The 21,186-nt window shown below is 42.5% G+C and overlaps 2 protein-coding genes across 2 annotated transcripts in view; one reads left to right on the top strand and one right to left on the bottom strand.

Moving 5' to 3' along the window:
- Positions 1 to 3,197, bottom strand: part of C1_1H9orf85 (chromosome 1_1 C9orf85 homolog) — a 347,742-nt gene extending 344,545 nt beyond the window's left edge. Inside the window, exons 1-2 of the mRNA XM_069228924.1 lie at positions 3,052 to 3,197; positions 2,440 to 2,690 (exon numbers count right to left, since the gene is read on the bottom strand). Of these exons, the coding sequence (XP_069085025.1) occupies positions 2,440 to 2,541 (102 nt within the window). The 5' untranslated portion in view covers positions 2,542 to 2,690; positions 3,052 to 3,197. The remainder of the gene's footprint in view (positions 1 to 2,439; positions 2,691 to 3,051) is intronic.
- Positions 3,198 to 3,264: 67 nt separating this feature from the next.
- ABHD17B (abhydrolase domain containing 17B, depalmitoylase) overlaps positions 3,265 to 21,186 on the top strand; it is an 89,077-nt gene continuing 71,155 nt past the window's right edge. The window contains exon 1 of the mRNA XM_069228911.1: positions 3,265 to 3,748. The gene's annotated coding sequence lies outside the window, so the exon portion shown is untranslated. The remainder of the gene's footprint in view (positions 3,749 to 21,186) is intronic.

The following is a 21,186-nucleotide window of genomic DNA, read 5'->3' as shown; positions in this document are numbered from 1 at the left end:
CAAGGAGTAGCAAAGACAAAAGTGCAGATTTGTGGAAAGCTGTGGTTCCCGTGGATTGATACAAAGTGGAAGAACAAGGGAATCGTTATACACACTGTCAAATAAATGGTGAACCAGACAAGCCTGCCCCGGTTATCACTGACGACCCCAGCACAGCTCCATGGACACAAGTGAGCATGGACTTTGGGAATTTTCCAGATGGACAATTGGTCTTAGTCCCAATTGACTCCTACTCCAAGTTCCTGGTTGTGGAACCTGTCCAGAGCACTGCATTTGAACATGCAGAGCCCAAATTAGTAAAAAAAAATGTGCAGTCTTTGGCCTGCTGGTGACAGTAGAGACTGACAACGAGCCACCATTTCAAGGACATCCATTCTGAATGTATTTTGACAGCCTCAACATCCAACACAAGCATAACACTCCTCTGTGGCCTGAAGCCAACGGATATGCTGAAAGACTTATGAAGACTCTAAAGAAACCACTCCGAATTAGAGTTGACCAGCAAGATGACCCTGAATGGGTACTACACAATTTCCTGTCAGCATACAAAACCACCACCCACTGAAATGTTCTGTTGCATCATTGATGTTCAGGAGAAGAGTCCGAGACATACCAACTATGACCGCAGTCCAAGCCGGCAAACCGGCTCAAGGGCTTTGTACAATATGACCTGGCAAGTTTGGAGAACCACATACTTGGAAATAACTCTGGGGTTCACAACAACTAAGGTGGGAAGGGATGTACAGATCTAGTGTTTATGAAGTAGCGCCAGCTGAGTCTGGAATTAACATGCACCTTGAGGTCAGAGGCTGCCTCCACTCTAAAGGGACGCATCATGACTTAAGGCGGGGTACACACAAATTGTGTGTTGTACTGTGTGTAATTTGACCTTCCTTGTCGGTCTAGATTTCCTTGTAGCCAGCGTGTTTCATCGCCGCAAACACATTAACTCACACTTAAATTAATGTCATTGGTTTTTTTATTGGGAGGCGTGTGAGGTAACATACTCCAGATTTGACAGATTTGTACCTGTAACCATTTGGGTGTGAGTTATTGTGTTTGCCTCTCTTCATTCATAAAACAGGAGAGTTTCTACAACCGTTTAATTCTGGGAATGTGATTATGGAACTCAGAGGAATATGGGATAGTGGAAATCTCAATGTGCAGCACGCAAGGCCTTTATAATTGTGTATTGGAAACACTTCAAACTTACACAGGTGAAATTTGTTGTGTGCTGACCTAGCAAGTTGGTCCCTAAAGAAGTCCGTTGGAACTATACACGTTGGCCACAAGGAATTGAAGAAAAATATGTTTTATTGGGAAATATATGAATAAAAGAAAGCATTTTTATTAAGAAAGAAGTCTTGCATGTCTGTGCCATCCTTAATTGGAATTGCATTGTATTGGACTTTCATTATAATATGTAGTCTATGTGAGTGTTGGGTCATATAAGAATATTGTTTCATCAGTGGATCTTCACCCTGGTTTTTGAGGACTAAGAAGGTGGGTCTTCAAGACTCCTGCACCAATAATACCTTCTTTTTTAGGGTTGAGCCTGCGTTGCATGCGCTTGTGCATGCGTTTCGCTAAGCGTGACGCTTTAGTTATTAAAAAGGGCTTGGAGCCCGGTCCACGTCACGTCAGTGTCTGTCATTGGTTCGTGGGCTTGCCTGTTAGAATCTGCATGATTTCATTAGTGGAAGGCATGCATACGTCATGCCTTTTCCGGTGGCTAGCCCTCCTCAAGTGCATCGACCAAGTACAGAAAACATGCGAGACTCGATGTTTTCCGTCTGGCTCGTGGACTACTTTTTCTCTATTTTCCCAGCGCGATCTCGCTTGGCAGAAGTTGAGCGATTTACATAATATCGACCCTGTTATACAGTTAATTTCACTTTTTCCGGTTAGTACATAAATGCACTTTGCTGATAGGTTCATTACCTGTCGGGTTAGGAGTTTACAACGGTATCAGATCTAACACGAGCAAACGCGAGACCAGTTGCATTGCAAAAGCTTGTTTCCATTGTACCAACTAGTGTGTTAAGGTGAGGTAGCTTTTACCTCAGCCTTCTTTCGGATTTATTGACTCACTTAACTGTACTTAGCCCTTTGTAAAAAAATAAAATAAAAATAATCCTCAGGCAGCTATAACTAATACTCCGAGATATTCTAACGACGAAATACTACTGCTTTACATTCTAAAAGAAAAATACTTGTATCAGTGTAACCCATCACTTGGCGGTTGTGTTACTGATTTCGGTCACTGTTCCCTAATGTTACTACGAAGGAATTTAACTATATAAATGTACACTGCCTCAATAACACTGTATAAACAACCTGTAACGGTGCGGAGCCTCACGTGTAATCTCCATAGTTCATTGCCCTCACTTTCTCGTGTACCCCGGAAGTAATTTCCAATACGTGCAAAGAGCCTCCTACCTTGGTGAGAGAGCTGGTATCGAACTTGTTGTTTTTGAAGACTGTTTCATTTTGGTGCCTCTGAGGGCGCGTGCGGGAAACGTTGCCTCGCTGTGAACTCATCGTGTGCTAAGAAATGTAGTCATGCAAAGACCAGGCAATGAAGCCTCACCCGGATGTGAATGTTCGACACAAAGTCAAGTGTTTAATAGTGCTGTCTCTTTTCAGTTTCCATTGAGTCTTGTCATTCTTGTCTTGTATGCTCTACATACCTGAAAGAAAACAAAACGTTATTTGATATAAGCCGAACTTTCATTAGGTTAAAAACGTAAGGGACAAGGGATCACACATCTCTGTTTTTCATTGTCTGCGAAACATCCAGTACCATTCTTGTCTTTTTAAAGGCAAACCTTAACAAACAAAATTACAAGAATAATTAAATGAACCCTCTCCGCAAGTGTATAAACACGCTGCTTTTTAATACAGAACAGCTTTTACTGCGACGCTTTGCCAAATACCGTTAATTTATTTTTAACAAAATGATTTCTTCTGAAAACGAAAATAAAAAATTATCGAAAATCGCGCGTTTATTCAGTACTAGATGTAACCGCATGAGATGGACACATAACGCGCCTTTATCTGTTTACGTCCACTGTGTATATGAAAGGGACCATTCAAGCATGGTCGCGGACTTCAACGACAGTAGGGTGTGCTCCGCCACTTTGTCCCCTGTCGACTTGTGCCCTCTGTTAAACTGCAGCTTTACGTCACCCCCATCTGATTGGACGAAAAAAATACAGGCTGACACATGCAGTGCAGTGGCTCAGCTGTCTGTCACTCCAGTAGGTTTGAGCTTGTTTATTGGTTGCGTGGCTTGCCACTCGTGGTCTTGCGGGCCTGCCTTTCTCTCCAGCATTGGGCAGCGGATGGAGTTTGGGATCGTTTAGCTGTGAAAACCGGACGGTGATTGGTTCCTTAATACCGGCTGCAGCGAAGCTGAGCCTTAGTGTGTGCAGGGCGCGGAACCGCCCCTCCCCCAGTGCCGCTGTTTATTCCAAGGCACAGGACATCCCGCGAGGCCGACGGCGCGCCTCTGGAGCCGGCGCGGCGGCTGTCCGTCCTTCTGTTGTGTGCTTTGAGCCGCGCGTCGGTTAACGTGAGGAGGACGAGACGTCTACGGCAGGTGCCGGAGCAGCGAGGATGCTGGCTTTCCGAAAAGCCTGACCCACCCTCAAGCAACAAGAGGCGCCCAGTACCGCGGAGGGTACTGCCCCGGGTCTGCTGACACTGCCTGGAGGCCCAAGCGCCACCTGCGAGTACACACACAGAGGTAGTCCCTCCCTCCTTTTCCTGCTAGACAAACCCCTTCCTTCTGGACAATACCTCTTTACTCCACTTATGATCGTCCGTGGTAGACTCTCCTCCCTGTTCATCCCCTTAGACGCCCCCCGTTCATTGATGTACTTCTGTTTTCTTTGACAGATTCTTCTCCGCTCTCATTCGTAGCTGGTTATTCGTATGCAGCATTCTTTTCCTCGAGGTGTATGTCCAGCCCTTTCTCTCTTCATTCTGGTTGACCGAGTAGAATACCTTTTCCTATCTCCACGCCGTACTGCGTCCCTATCGTCCTCTATTTTCCCATCTCCGCATACCAGTTGTTGTCTGGTGCTCTGCGGAGCTGGTGTGTCATTGATCATATCCGGGAGAGGGAGGGATTTGATCGCTGTAGATGAAGCAGAACGTAAAAGCAGAGGATGGATAATGGTGCAAAGCAGATCCTACAACATCGTCAGTTTAAAGAGGGGGGGTCGTTTGTTTAAACCGAAAGTGGGGGAGGAGTGGCTTATTCAGGAAATTAAGCACGGTTTCTGAGGACAAGTACGGCTCGACTCGTTTATGCATAACCAGCCTTAGCCGTAGGCTGTACACTGGTAACACGGCGGTGAGCCTAGACAGTCATACTCACCTCACCTAGTACAGGTCATTTTAGCTCGGGGCTGGGACGCCAGGAAGTCGCTTTCCCCTGAAACACGTGACGTCACTGCTAAACTGCGGATTCTTTTTGAAATGCGATATTGCAAATAGACCTTAAGGCCAAGCCTTAGGTGACATAAATTTCTTTTCCTCAGCGAACTATGTAGTCCCTTTCCATTAATCACGAGAGAAGGACTGTCGGGGTCAAAAATACTTTGAGAGATGTATATTGTGCACTTTGTTGTTTTATCCACTTATGAGCTACAACTTTTTTGTGAAATGTAACTTAATTGAAGCCCCCAATAAAACACGAGAAAGCCGTTAGCATACATCAGTATATTACTTTTGTGGAATCAGACGTGGATCCACGTTCTAAACAAGCATTGGCATAGCCAGTAGGTCCAGCCTATGACTTTGCCAATGTTTTAGGTATGTAGTACACTATAGGGGCACATCAGCGTGTTTTTTTTTTTTTCTTCTTCTATGTATTTACATTGCAAATTTTGGATTCTGTTGAGATGGTTAGATAGATATCAAAATGTTGCTTGCATGTTTTTCTTCATGCTATTTATTTATATTGCAAAGGTTTTTTTGAGGTTTGGTTAGAATGTATGGAGCGCATCTCGGAGCAGGAATGCCCTGCAAAAAATAGCGCATATGAGGAGAAAAAACGGACGGCAGGTAGAGTACAAAATACGGAGCAAATCTCGGAACACAAGAATGAAAATAATAATATTAAAAATAGCGTCGGTAAAAGAACAGCAGATAGAGTGAAAAATACTGAGCGAAGCTCAGAACGCAAGGTGAATTTCCAGGAAACTTTCCTAGAGATTCGCGGAAGGGAGGATTGTGCTCCCTATTGTGATTGGTAAAGGCTAATCCCTGCGTTTGCACTAGGGTTCGAATCGCCTTGGGGGGAGAATGGCATGCCTACTTTAAATGAGATGTGTTCAGCTGCTAAGACCAGGGTTCTCCACTTGTCTGCATTGTGTCGTCCTGGGTAAATGCCCATTTCTTCAGTTCACACACCTATCCACACCACGTCTTTCTAAAAGGACGTGGAAAGCACATGCATGCGTTAGGAATACCTGACTCCAGTGTTAACTTTCCACAGTCAGCTTGCTTCAGTGAGTAGCTGACACTGACTGGGCAACTTCTTCAATGAAATCCATTCCCATCTCTTGAGCAAACAGGAACAGTTCTGAACGCGAGATTCCTGCGGCGTTATATAGTATTCTGTAATGAGGAAAGAGAAAGATTCCTGCCTCAGCTCTGGAGATAATGTTTGTGATGCGAGAGGAAAGGCAGTTGTCGAGCTTGCGAGCTTGTGATTGATTTTTTTTTTTTTTTTTTAATTATGCATGCAGCAACATTTAAGTTGGGCATAGCAATGCAGGGGAGGATTTGCACAATGTGCATTTGGATTTTGGTATTTTGAGGTAATAAGATATAGGATAATTGTCCGGAATTTCACAGTGTGGTCAGGCAGTGGTTTTACATTGCACATTTCAGCCACTAGAAGGGAATTTTAAAGGGGGGTGCATAGTGACGATAAATAACAAATCAGAGGTTTAAGGGTTCTTGGCAGGGGTTTCCCCCACTGGATTGTGGGGAAGGGAAAAATAAAATGCTAATAACGTTAAGTTATTATCATTTTTTTTAATTTTTTTCCTGGGAGAAGGGGCTGGAGGGAGGGGCCGGAGGAGGGCTATCTGCACACAAAGCATGCATGTCTGTTAGTCTGCCCAACACAGCCGTCCAAAAAAGACATGCACACTTTGCATGTTCTTGGCCTGGCTGTATGGCACAGCCGAGTGGAGAACATGCCCTGCCTCCTATTCCTAGTCTGAGTGGCGAATCAGGCTGCTCAGACCAGTCACGAGGATGCAGTTGTTGGTGACAGCAGTATCATGATTGGCTGGGAGTCTGGAAACGGGAAGAGGACGGAGGGGAGCCAAATGCATCTTCCCCACAGGTAAGCTTATTACTTTTTTTTTTTTTTTTTTTTTTTTTTTTTTTTTAATGCACAGATATCCCTGCCAAACACTCTAGGCACTGGCTAGGCTATCTACTCAGCTTATTTTATACAGCTAGATAAAAAGTTTGATTCTAGGCAGTGTTGCAGTAAGGTCAGTGAATGCCCGACTCAATGCAGCCTAGTTTTAGAGCAGGGGCTTCAGATTACCTTTCCAGCTGCCATCTTGTTGCTCCAGCTCCTGTCTTGGGCAGCGCTCTCTGACCACCTATATTCAAGCCTGTCACACATTATTTCCCTACTAATAAGACCTCGATACAGCTATAAAAGTTTACCTCTACCTGACCTGGCATGTCCCACTATAGAAATTGCGACATTCATCCTGACCTATACTCCAAATCGGAGTCACATCACAGTTATTCGAAGCTCACACAATGCCCTTCCGTCACAGAGCTCTGACAATGCCGTCTGTCCTTGCTTGTACTGTGCTCTAGTATCCGATTTCTGAAATGTTTCCAGTAGTCCCAAGAATGAGATTTGGTAAATGTCTTCCAATGGGAATGCCTAGCACCTGTTTCTTGAAATAGCTCAGAGGTCAAGGCACCTGCTGCTGCTATCTAGTCTAAACACTGAATAGGCTGACATACACTTTTGTTCTTCTACCGGTAATAACTTGAGCATCCATAAGTTAGGCATTAACACCACATTTTTACCACTTCATTGTAAATAAGTAAACATGGGCTATATAAATTTACTGTTTTGTCTGCGCACTCATGGTGCTAATGATGCCTGGCACAGGTATAGACATGTACACATTACGGGCAACACACTGTCTTGGTCACAATCAACATGCCTAATGACTCTTGACTTGTCTTGCTGCCCGCTTGGTTACTTGGCCACAGCAGGGTTGATGTCACCCTCTCTGCTGCTGTGTACACAGTGTGAACAGATGGCCCCGTTTCTTCTCAAACCAGAGAACCTCGGAAACCAAAGAGAAGCTGCCTTCGCACTTAAAAACTAATAAATGCTAGCGTTTAAATAAACAATTAGATACTTTTACCGGATGGCAGCAGATGCAGTGCAGGCCTCTTTACAAATACAGTGTGGATTTCGGAGTGAGAGTGCACTGCGATAGGTGTGCAGTGACGCAAAAAAACCGGAATGCAGGCACATAAAATACAGAAACCACAGCAAAACTCGGAACGCAAGCAGGAAACGAATAAAACAAAAAATAGCACCAGTAAGAAGAGAAAAAAAAGACGCAGACAGATACAGTGCAAAATACAAAGTGGAACTTGGAACACGAGCAGGAAACTAACAGAAAGAACAATCTTTACATGCCTGTTTATGTCGGAAGCCTGGAGCAGTGATTTAGATGCTGCATTCCTCAGTCTGTATACTGCACTGAGATTAACTGAACTCTACTGCAAACAGTAACACAGCATGAATCAAAGAAGAAAATAGTCTCACAAAACACAAGGTAAACAGACAAAGCGTAAGGATACAGTCCTTGACCGGAGCTCCGTGGAAGAAAACAAAAAAGGTTGGACAAAGAGGAAGGATTGACCACTAGCAGGCAAGGATTTTTAAACAACACTGAGACAAACAAAAAGGTTGGGCTTTACTAAAGTATACAATAGGTCTCGAAAGTTCAACCTAATAGTGTATCTGGGCCACGCGCTCGCCTCAAATTAAATGAACATTCATTGTGCAGAATCGAAAGGTTGTAGTGCAATCATATTTTCGTGGCTACTTTAGCTGCTTTATCTCTAACTTATGTCCCACCTTGGGACTATTGCCTGTTGGTGTCATGTCGTCATCAAAATTAAGAGGACTGAGAAATGCTTGCTTGAGGATTTATAGTTGTCTTCACTGCCTTTTAGTAGAATTATTCAGCATGTTTTGAATTGGAATAGTTAGGCCAATGAGTGGTCCTACCATGGTATTTGCTTTTTGATTCTAATAAGCCTCTTGGTGGTTTTAGAAGGTTGGTTGCTATTCAGTAGTTAGGTGCATTTAAAATGTGTGGTTTTTATTTTTTTTATATTTTTATTTTATTTTTGTTATTTAAATGTGTACTGACCCTAATGGCAGCCAGTAAGCTTTTTTTTTTTTTTTTCTCTCTCGCTCTCTCTAAAGAATGGGTATGGTTACAGCTACAGAGTAAAAAATTTACAGCAGGACTGGATTTAGATTTGGGAAGCCGATAAAGATAAATGGGTATGCCATATAATGAGTGGCGTTGTCCAGATTTCTCAGATGATTGAGAGCTGGGTCTAGGCATGCTGGTTCGTCTTGTACTGATGTGAAATGTGAGCTGCGTACCCTATCTACTGCCAGGTTCAGTCTACTAGTTTTAACTGTATTTCCAGACTCTTAAACCTATGGGCTTTATCTCTTCTGCTCTCTCTCCTTCTTATTCTTAATTCTCTCTTCTGTCTCGCACTCTTCTTTCATGACTTCAATCTCATTTCTCTTCACTGAACCTCGCCCTCTAGTTCTTCTCACTGCATTCTCTTAACTTAATTGCTACCTTATCCACCTGTTTCTCTGCGTGACCTTCTTTCTCCACTTCACCCTCGTATTACTCTCACCCTCTTCATTCTGCCTTATCCTACTTTCTCTCCTGACCTCACCCTCCTCTCACTGTGCGACAGTGTAGTTACTCCACTTGCCCCTTCCTCGTTCTTTACGCTCTTACTTGCCCTTTTCATTGTTCCTTGTTTTCATCTCTTTTGCCTACCCTCCTGCCGTCTGACTCACTCTCCTTCTCCCTGCTCAAAGCTGTCTTTTTTTTCCACTACCCTCCCTCTTGTCTCAGCCTCCTCCATATTACCCTCCTGTCTCTCTGCTTCACCTTCCACTCTCTCCACCTCATTCTTCTCTCTGTCCTCTACACCCTGGACTCTCCATCTCACCCTCTTCTGTCTGCCCCACCTTCACTCCTGCTGCCAATGGGGTAATGTTTTTGTGTATGTAACAGAATGAGGGATGTGCTTGTGTGGGTGCATTGGTGTGTGCCTGGCACTTCTCCATCCCTATACCTGTTATTCACTGGTAGCTTTCCACATTCTAAACAAAGGCAGCAGTACGTCTGTCATACTTATGAGTACACATGAAATATACAGAGACTTGGGTGATTATGTATATTATAACTAAATAAGCAATGTAAAAAATTGGAAGAGCAACCAAAGGTGGCAGCCCAAGCATCAAAACCAAACCTCAAATGTGGACCTGTTTCTTCTCCTGTCTGCCCACAGTGCCAAGAGAACATCTTCAGAGGTTAACTCAGGGGTGTGGAATTTATTAAAATATCTACTTGTCCGGGGGACAGGTTGCTTCTCAAATCTACTTGTCCTGTAAAAAGATCTACTTGTCCCTTTGGTGCCATGTAGTGTGGCGACAAATTATGGCAGCAATTAATAGCCTCTCTGATTATGCCAGGGCTACTACCATAGTAGGGTTTGAATACTTGCAGTTTCAATTCCTACTGTAGCAATTTCCTTATTTTGCCACCTTTCTGCAGATCTGCATACTGGGGCTGGAGGAAACAGTAAGCAATAGTTCCAGGGCTGGAATGCCTTTGAGTCTGCAAGCCTACTAACCTGCATGTTTTAAAGATTTTTACCAGCTTCTCTCGAATATTTTCCCATAATAAGAAAGGTTAGACATTTACTCCGGACAATAGCAGAATTAGAACTTCTTCCAGAGTTGGGAAGAAAGTGGCTGGAGGGAAAATGAACTTGCAAATGCTCAATAGATTTTCACATGAGCAAATCTACACATCGTATTTACCCATGCTAAAATACAGTTCACAAATATTTTACAGGGGTACAACATATACCATGGGTGCACTTTTGTGACTTTCTTTAAAAATTTGGGGCCACATGTAGGTAGGTTCAGATTTGTGACCTGCAAATTGCGAGTCGCAAATCCGAATGTAGGATGGTGTCCTTGACACCATCTGTGAGTCGCAAGGGCTTCGCAAATGCCCACCTCATGAATAATCATGAGGTGGGTCGCAATTTGCGACCCCCTCGCGAATGGTGGCCTGCTGGAGACAGCAGACCATCATGTCTGTGACTGCTTTTCAATAAAGCTGTTTTTTTTTGTAATGCAGCCCGTTTTCCTTAAAGGAAAACAAGATGTATAACAAAAATGAAACGTTTTCGTTTCATTTTTTCAGAGCAGGCAGTGGTCCGCAGGACCACTGCCTGCTCTGAAAAAATGTTTACAGTGACATTCACAATGGGGAAGGGGTCCCATGGGGATCCCTTCCCTTTTGTGAAAGTGTTAGCACCCATTTGAAATGGGTGCAAACTGCGATTGGTTTGCGCCCGCGGTCACAAAACAATCCTACATTGCACTGCGAGTCGCAATTAGGAAGGGAACACCCCTTACTAATTGCGAGTCACAAACCCGTTTTGTGATTCGGTAACCAGGTTACTGAATCGCAAAACTGGGTTTGTGCATCGCAATGTGCTTTTTGCATGTCGCAAACAGCGAAAGTCGCTGTTTGCGACATGCAAAAAGCTACCTACATGTGGGTCTTGGTCCCTAATTAGGTCTGGTGTGAACAAAGACATTTTGTTTTTAATAAACTTCTATTTCTCTCTCTTTCGGCTGGCTTTACTGTGAGTGATCGCATTCTGCTCTTCCACAAGGAGCATATTGCCACACAAAGTAGTTTTGTTCAGTGTCAGGAACTACAGTGGCAATCAGTGACATAAACGAAACTGGAGGGTGCCCCTTTGCAAAGAACATGGAGGAGCCCCCTCTCCAGACTCACTCAGGGCAGGTGATGTGCTGAAGGGGCCCCCTGGAGGGCGGCTGCGGGCCTTTGTTATGCCGCTGGTGGCAACGTGTGCTTTTAGAGTTCAAAAACTTTTTGGGGGGGTTTTGCCAGTGTTTGTTACAATGTTGAGGGCCTGGTAGCTCCCACAACAATAAAGTGTTACAAAAGCCATGTCAAAACAAGACACGCATTGATGAAACTAAAAGACTTATAAAAATATGTCAGATCAGTTGGCTTTGTCAGTGTTTGTTTATTTTCATGCTTCCTATAATCGTGTTGAAAATGGTTACACTGATTTTCCATTAGAAATATTTTTGGGAAATACTAGCATGCATCAACACATTTTACTAAATGACACTTCATTTGCATATAATCAGAGAGCATTCTGGGAGCATTATACTTAGCCTCTTAGCCTAAACTTTTCAAACATGTATGTACACGTATTTTTTTTTGTACTGGAAATACGTCAGTAGTGAAGTGTGACCTTAAAACATTTATTTACAGCACTCACTCTAATAATGAAGACTTTCAAATAATGAACCATAAATACAAGTTCGAACAGCATTATCTTTTGGAAACACATTACCTCAACTGCAGAGAGTTCCATGCTTTGTAAACAGGCAGCCAAAGGGTTTGTGCTGCAGGGGGTTGGGCCTACTTGTCCCAAGGACAAAACAAACATAAAAACTTGTTGCCCTTGACCCCAAACAAGATGTCCTGGGCGTCGGGCGATAGGAATTCCACATCCCTGTTAACTACTGCGCTTGTAATTTGATGACTAGCTTCTCCACTGCTATTTTTTTTTTGTCAGTCCTTTGAGCAGAATGTAGCTTAAGTGGGACAAACGAAACGTACACCTCCTTATGAGTGCCTCAAAATTTAACTCTGTCTTAAGGCGTGGCTGGCATGCTTCCTCTTCTTTCCCATTTTCCAGTCTCTCTCTCTCTCTCTCTCACACACTCCCTGTCCATCAGTCTCTCCTTTTTTTTTTTTTTTTTTTTTTCTCTGAGTAACTTCCAGTCTTTGGACCCTCCTCCTCCAATTAACGTTTGTTCATGACCCCTATAAGTGACAACCTTCCTTTCTCGTAATCTCCATCATTTGCTTGAAATCCTTCACCTTTCTGTATTCGTATCCCTCGGTTCACCTCTTGCCTCCCCCCACTCAGTACATGCTTACTCCTCCCCCCTACTTGCGTCACTCAAATTGCTCATCTATACTCTACTCCATCCTACTTCTGTTTTCATCCTCCTCAATCCACTTCTCACGCTATCTTCTTTACCTTCTTTATTTTCATTACCCCTTACTCCTCACTAATCAACGCTGTCGTTTTTCTCCTCTTCCCATTTCATCATTTCTTTACTCATTTCATTCACCTGTTTCCTTACCATTCTTTTGTCTTATCCTTCCTTTTGTTTTGTACTCACCTTTTTCTATTCTCATGCTCTTCTGAAGAAAACCTCCACCTGTACCCCATCACCTTTTCATCTTGTCAAGAGTCTAGAATGTTGGATTGTGTTTGTTACCTATTGGAGCCACTGTTCTGAAAGTGGATGTGGGTTTTACAGGACTTCTGTCGAAATGACACTGCCGATTACACAGCTGTGAGTTAATTTTTAGCTAATATCGATAGTGTTGTATGCAAGTCTTACATTCTTTCTTTTTCATTTTTTTTTTTTTAAACGCCCCAAAAACATCACATTTAATTAAATGTTATTCAAGTCTATTTAACCAGATCAAGGGCACCTAGCGATTCCCAATTTTTATTCTGATGGTAGGACATAAAGGATTTCTTTTGTCTCCTAGCACTTGTCTGTAATGTATTGGATTATTTGGGGTGGATGATAGTTAACCTCGGTGTATAAAAACACATCTTGTTGGGATGTACTCTTAAAGTTGCTGAATTAATTTTTAGCTGAAGCCCCTTGTAACAATGGCACAGAGCAGATAGGCTTTACTTAGAGAGATGTTTAAAGTATTCATGCAGTACCTACGCAATAAACAAAAAGACACAAACACCAAGTAATAACAATCCCAAAATGAATTGGAACAATAGAGAAAATGTATTAAACAAAATGACAATCCAATAAGGAGAATGGGAGTAATGATAAAAAAAAAAAAAAAAAACGTTTTTAGTGAATAGAGCATCAAAAAGCACAAAGTGCCAATGATAGTCACTGTAGTGCGGGACCTGGATGCAGTGTGAGGCCAGTCACGATGGAGCTCGGGTCTAAGTGAATTGGTCCAGGTTAAAGTCTGGAAATCAAAAAAGTTTAAGTCCCACTTCAGAAAGGGACTTTGTCACTTTTTTGGAAGAAAAATCCGCACGTGCAGGCATTGCTTAAACTGTAGGCACTGCCATGGAACCAAATCCCATCTGTCTGAAGCAGGTTGGTTTCACTGACACGCTTTTGAGTGTTCTTACTGAAAATCCTTCAGTCCCAACTCAGAATCTGAGGCCATCAGGATGTTTGGTATAGACCAACTGCAAACTCCAGTCCAGGTCTAGTTGCCACTGGTAAGCTGGGTACTTCAGAGAAAAGGCATCTTGCTCCTGCTTGTGTCCCTGGAGCCACATTGGTCACTAAACTGTCCTTTGAAGTCCACTTCTTTACACTGTGTGCAAGAGGGAGCAGCTCTAGTCCTTTAGTATTCCTCTAAGACCACAGAAAGCAGGTCTGGTCGTCTTCTGATCTTTCACAATTCCAGACAGTGTTCTAGGGAATGCACATTGGAGTGCCACATTTAAGGTTGCCACTAGCTAGTGGGTGGGAGTGACGCGCCAGAGTGTGGTTAAAGGTGCCAGACCCAGCGTACCTACTTCTGTCAGTAGTTCCTGTTTGCCTTACTGCAAACAGGCCCAAAATGGTGTCGGGACAATCCCAAGATGGCCAAAGTCCTCATCCACATTTAACTTGGACTTTGATAGCGGAGGGTGTGGAGGAGGAGTGCTATAGGAATGACTAGTGTCCTCCCCCATCTAACGCTAGAAACCAGTTTGAAGCAGGCCCTAGACACACAACAAAAATGAGACGGAAGTCTGGAAAGACAAAGAAGGGTCCTTTAGTAATCAGACAGAGGATACACAGGAATTGTGATTTGATACCTTTCAATGGTGCAGCATGTTTACAATTGCTTCAGACATGTCTTTTAGACAGGAGTTGACACTGTTGTGCCAACACAAGGGAAAGCAGCAGCCCCCCCCCCCCCCCCCCCCCCCCCCCCCCAATGTCCAGCTAAGCTCAGAGGTTTCGTAAGTTCCCATTCAGGTAGACAGGTCTATCAAAGTGGTCTATTGTGTGTGGCTCCTGGAAGAACCTTCACACCTTATTAAAGGGTAAGTACTGGCTGGGTAGTATCATAGGAGGTAAGGCAAATTAACCTCCAGGAGCTCTGGGCAGGGTAATACTTTCTAAAAGTTACTTTTCCTTAATACTTATTAAAATGTTACTTTGCAATTAATTTCATTTATTTTTTTATTTTTTAACCATTAGAGATAGTGGTTTATTTTCCTTGCTATTTCCAAACCCAAGATAGCTGTGTTAATATTTTAATAGGTGCTCTGGCTTTCTGTACAGGACAGGCAGGCCTAGCACAGTGAAAATAACTTTTGCGACCTTCTCACTGTGGGGACATGGTGGCATTAATTTTGTACATGTCCTGCTTTTAAGTACTATGTACACTGCCTTGTGGGCTGCATGGCTTGCATAGGGGATATTTTTAAAAAAATTTAAAGGAGCGGTCTTTGTCTGCCAAAAGGGTTGTTTTTAACAGGTTACATTGTTTGTTTTATACTACAGTCAGGTTACAATGGTAAGCCTGAAGCCATGTTTTGCAGACGCATAGTGTGAATCACACAATTGGTGCTGCAGCCCAGGAGTGCCATTTAACTTCCAGGCCCCAGTTGCATTTGCTAGACCATATGCTAGGGACCTATAGAACGGGAAGCACAGGCACTTTACTCATGCTTAGCAGAGATAAAACGGACAGCGTTTTAAAAAACAGCAAAAATAGGGCACAGAAAAAGGCTAAAAAGAAAATCTTTGGTGCCCATGTAGAAAGGGCAGATTTCCTACTGTCGGGCCCCTTTCTGGAAACAAAAAGCTGGTTGCCAAGGTTTCAGCTTGTGAAGCCATTGATTGTAGGAATTGGAGCAGAGCAGCAAGTGTATTAGCCCAGTATTATCTGATTAGTTTGGGACCTGAGGAACAACAGCGGCACCAATCGGGGCACTAGAGGGCACAGCAAAAGGACCAAATCATGCAGCAGGTTTGACTAAACTTGGCAAATTTACAAAATAACTATCAATGTCTAGAACAACATTTTGCCTCATTAGTACCAGTTTAAATTGAAACTACAGCAATAAACAGCTGGGAGGTGCCCAGGTAACCTTTGCAAAGAGCCTTCCACTGCAGAACAACATGCCACAGATTTATATATATATATATATATTTTTTAAACTTTTTTGATCTGTTCCAGATGGCTTTTTGTTAAACTCCTGCAAATTAATATATAACAAATGTGACAAATCCAGAATTATGGCTACGACACAGAATTGCATAATTGCAGTGGCCTTGACTATAATCCATTTGTCTGTTAATGTGACAAAACAAGATAATTTGTTGGGAGAGAATAAATGCAAGGCACCAGTTCCCCCAAAGAGAGGTGTGTGATCATTAAGTTCCTTATAATTATATTAGTAGGCTCTGCCTTCTGAAAGCACCTCAGGAGATTGATTATAGGCAGGACAGTGGCAGCATGGAATTGTTGCCAGTGCTTTTTGTGTGCGATAGGCACACTGATCCTTCCTGTTCTGTATGTTATGTTAGTGAAACTAGACAATTCTTTTCACTTATGAGTCAAAACGTTGCTGATGTCAGTGTTTTTTGCTTGGCATAGTGCCATAAGCAGGACCACTAGAAATATGTGATTGTGTAGCTACTCGTATTCTGCACTCCTGGTTTTGACACATAATCTGCTGCAAAATTGGCAAATTTTTAACAAAAAAGCTTCTACCTCAAACAGATCAAAAGTTAATAAAACACAATGACGTAATACTGCACAGTGGAAGGCCCTTCACAAAGGTTAACTGGTCACTTTTCAGTTGCATATTAATGTTTTTCATTCTTAAACTGGTACTAACAAGCTGTACCCTGGCAAGGCAGTGTTTAATGCGTAAAAATAATGAAGTGGTACTATCACAAACTGTTCCACATTAGGCTGAGTAATTTGCCTTTTCTTGCCACCTAATTGTAGTCAATCCTGGCCCATAATTTGGTTTTCCCCAGCAGCATGATTCCATTGGCCCTTGCCCTAAGTTAGGACTAACATAAAAGCAGAAAGAGAATATAACAAACCACTACTAAAATACATATTCAGAAAGTATGCACATTTTCACTTGTCTTGCAGTAGCAAAATTCTTCATACTGTTTTTGTCTTCTGTTTTCATCTCTTAATTACTGTGTGACAGAAGCTTGCTGTTTTGATATGCTGGGGATGCCTCCTATACCCCTTCTGCTCACAGGTGCACAGTAACTGATGCCATCCTTGATGACCTTACCATTGTCCCCAAGAACTTAAAGTAGCCCAAGGGATTGGCATTATAGTTGAAAGTTGTACAGCATTGCTTTACAAGCCTGCAGGACAATGTGGGCCTTTTGCAAGTAGAAAAAAGAATAGAATATGGTTTTTCTTGGCCAACAAAAATCATAAAAATGTTACTAGATCTGCAGGTCAAGTTACTTAAATAATCTACTTGACCTAACTGTAATGTACTTGACCAGTAAATGGGTCTCAAATTGTGTGATCCTAGGCAAATCGTTTAGAGTCGCCTTTCTTAATTCCCACGTACGATTTCACCTTCAAATATGTGAGCTCAACATTTCTGCAGTACAAAAATCCTCTTTTTGTTTAAGTAGACTAAAATTTGCTGCAGGCATCACAAGAATCTAGCCCACAGACCCATGAGGTGTAGCCCACATAACCTAGAACTTCTTTTAGTTTACTAAAAACATTGTCATCAGGGCAGGAGTGTTTCTCAGTTTGCTTAAACACTCAATTTGAACAAATATATTACTAAACCATGATGTGGTAACATATTGTCATCTACACACAGTAACTTTCCAAGAAATGTCCAAAAACCTCTCCACTAACTTGCATCTTTACTGATAAAAATATAAAGGGGGTTATTACAACTGTGGAGGAGGTGTTAATCCGTCCCTAAAGTGACGGATATACCACCAGCCGTATTACGAGTTCCACAGGATATAATGAACTCGTAATACGGCTGGTGGTATATCCGTCACTTTACCGTCACTTTTGGGACGGATTAACACATCCACCAAAGTTGTAATAACCCCCATAGTGTATTAAAAATCTGTGAAAAATGTATTTCAGAAAACATATCCTTTGCGCATCAACATGTAAAGTATTCTGATTTTGTTTTCATCCTATTAAAATATTTTTTCATCACACAAATATAAGAAAAGGACTTTCACAACTACTGAAATATATTTTGAAACATTTGCTCAGTTGACTTAGTCATTTAAATGTTGTGTGTTAGCAAAAACCCAGACACCTTTATATCCTTTTATTTTACTTTACTTTCTTAGCAGCAGGTCACACAGTTCACCTTACAAAGTCCTGGAACTCTGCAGTCGGAAGGAAAATTAATTGTAAGAAAAACGGACCTTTTGACCTCTGTCTGTGAACACAGAGTAAATGTGACATAAGAACAAGATTTAAAGGCATCTTTTTATTGCCCCTCCACTATTCAACTGAAGAGAACATCTGTTCAATGTCAAGCCAGAAGGGATGAGTAAGGACCTGATCAAATAGGACTTGCCAATGTGGTGGAGTGGATTTTTCGAGCCCTGCTTTTCTGCTTGTGAATGGGCCTTGTGTGGACCAAGGGCTTTCTTGTGAGGGTTTGGCCCATCCTCTACAACCAGGCTTGATTAGCAGAATTTACAATATTCTTCCAAAGGCCTTTGTAAAAGGCAAAGTCGATAGTTCTATTGTGAGCTTCAGAGGAGCCAGTGGTTTCTAAGGCAGTAAAAATATATCCAGTACTGTATTGGGCCGCTTGTTAATTCACTTCCTAATTTAACTCCAGGCTCTCTTCCTTTCGGTGTTGTTTCATATTTAGGCAGCTTGGCCAACAGCATGATCCATTTGTGTGAAACTATAGATTGAACTGTTTCCATAGTGGTGGGACTGTGAAACCTTGCTCTACACTTAAGTGGATCTCGTATTGGCTCCAAGGCACCCACTCTTGCGTTTAGGATGAGTCTGTGAAGTGCTTTTTCAGGCCGTTAGTAAAGCTTTTATTGTGGCACTAGGCTACAAGTATAAAAACAGTATCAAAATACAATACATAAATAACAAGTTGAATACTATAAAAATACAATCAATATAACACTTGTCCGCCGGTTAAAAAAAAAAAAGAAAACCATAAATACATAAAACCCAGTGATAAAACTAGTGATAGGCTGGCCCCGAAATAATCACGCATACTTTCCCTTGCGCACCAGAACGCAAAAAGATATCTCGAAATGGCAAAAACAATTGGCTGGGCTGTATCTTTTGTCAGTACCCTAAGTGTCACCTGATATTGCCCAGTACCTAAATTCCTACAAAGCGTCATCAACCATTTATACTTTTGCTTTCAATATGCATGACAGAAGAAGAGGACGTGAGCCTCTGTGTATTGTGTATTGTGTGGTTTTTTTTTTTTTTTTTCGTTTTTTTTTCCAACCGGGCCACAAATGGGACAATGTACTCCCTGCTGATTGCCCCACTCCTCCTCTGTTCAGTAAACACATGCAAAGGGAGAGATCTGTGCCTGAACTGCAGGTACCGGTTACGTGCTAATACAGGGTATACATCATCTTTAAAAAAAAAACTTCCAATATGTACCTCTGCTTATGTTCTAAAAATCTAAGGGCCAAAGATCCGGGCGACATATTGCTTTGTTAGGATAACTAGGTATGTATGTAGGATCAGTTAGCCATATCCTTCTTGGAGAACAACAAACATCCTGGTCCATCCCACATACTATTGAGGCCCACTCTTTTTAGATTTTCCCTAATGTGGCAAATCCAGGGCAGTCTCCCAGCACCCGGGATCTCCCAAGATTTTCTCTAAGCCATGTCTGTCACCAACCAATTCTTGAGTAACCCAAATTAGTCTCCAGAACATCAGAGGCCTCACACCGATGATAACCTTCATGGGCCTAGGACCCAGATCTGACCTTAATGGTATAAACTGATTGATTGATTTGATTGAAGGTAAATTTACCAACTGCCTTAAGAATGCTTTTTCTAAGAGCTTGATGTTGTTTGCTTGATTATGCCCCCACAATTCTGCTATACATTACCGCTCCACAGGGCTTGCGCTTTATAGATCTCAATAACCGGTACTGTGGGTCTAAAAAAAAAGACCCCCTGGATGCCTTTGCAAGCCCCTTCGTAAATTGTGCCGGTCTTAACCTTTGCTTGTCCGTGTGAGATAACCAATCCATTTTCTCGGATACCTTGATCCCTAAGTACTCAAAAACAGGCACTCTTTCTAAAGGAATCCCATTTAGTTTTGGACAAAGGTGGGTGGTAGAGGGTGGATTTAGTACCATCTATTTGGTTTTACTTGTATTGATTTCAAGACCCCTGGCCCTACAAAATAATTAAAACTATCCAGTACCCTTTGAATGCTCATAGGGGTCTTTAATGGAAGGAGGGTATCATCAGAAAACATTGGTGCTGGCACCTTGGTTTGTCTCAACTCAAGCGCATCACTGGCTCAACATTCCAAAGATTCTATAAGTCCACTAATATACAAAAATGACTAATGTTGGTGCCAGCACGCAGCCCTGTCTGACCCCTTTGCTAACAAGAAAAAGGGACAGTGAGATCCCCCATCTTGCCGTACTGCATTTGCGCAAAATTTCCCAGATGCAACCTTTTAATGCAGTCACACAGGTACTGCAGTACTCCACTTTCTGCCAGGACTTGGAACCACATTGAATGCTGCCCGTAAATCAACAAATACAGCCTGGCACCCTCTAAAACCGCTGTTTTCCAGTACAAAAGTTGCAATCTAAAAACGTGATCAATAAAAGAGGTAGCCTAGCGAACCCCTGCCTGTAATGAGCTAAGGATATTATCATCAATCCATACCAAAAGCCTTGCCAAAATTACTTTTGAAAACACTGTCTGCATTGTATCAATAAGGCATGTAGGCCTATAATTCCCGGGAAGCAATGGGGAACCTCCAGTTAGGAAAGTCCAGTTAGGAATTTACAATGCTAATAGTTCTAACTTGAGCAAACGCGAGACCCGTTGCATTGCAAATGCTTGGTATAAATAGTAACGGCCCACATAACGGGGATTGGCTTTCCGTTCATTATGGCATTAAAGAGAACCCAAAGATAGGGGGCCCACCCATCGGGTGCAGAGGTCCCTGGGAATTTTATCTAAACCAGGAGCCTTTCCAGGGGCCAATTTGCAAACAGCACTGAGAACTTAATCCAACGTAATCATTGACTGGTCCTTAACATCATCAAGAGACCGCACTCCGCCACTGCCAGCGCGGATCAAATCCTCCCCTTCAACCTGCATATCATATTGAGATTGAAAGTGCTCAGTCCATTTATCGGCAGCGATATTATCAATCCTGCCATGGAGATATTATCTATCCTGCCACTAGATGCAGAGCTCTTTGGCTACAATGCTCTTAAATGTCCTTAAATCTTTACTCTGAACAGCACTATGCATAGCCTCCCATCTAGCAGTTTCCCAGCCTTGTTTAGCATCCTAAAGGTTCTGTTTCAAACGATATCTGGTGCTACGAACCCTGTCTCTATCCTTTTGATTTTAATTGCCTCAAGCAAATTGTTTTTGGCCAAGCGACACTGCTTGTTCAACCACAGCGGGGAATTGCTCCTACTAATCCTTGGGCGAACATCTGCCAAAAACAAGTGCATCCACTAATCCTTGAAGCACCTCAACTACTCCGGGCCATTGTCTCT

The sequence above is a fragment of the Pleurodeles waltl genome, chromosome 1_1 (genome assembly GCF_031143425.1).
Source record: "Pleurodeles waltl isolate 20211129_DDA chromosome 1_1, aPleWal1.hap1.20221129, whole genome shotgun sequence".
Taxonomy (NCBI): domain Eukaryota; kingdom Metazoa; phylum Chordata; class Amphibia; order Caudata; family Salamandridae; genus Pleurodeles; species Pleurodeles waltl.
This window is presented reverse-complemented; position numbering and strand designations above follow the sequence as displayed.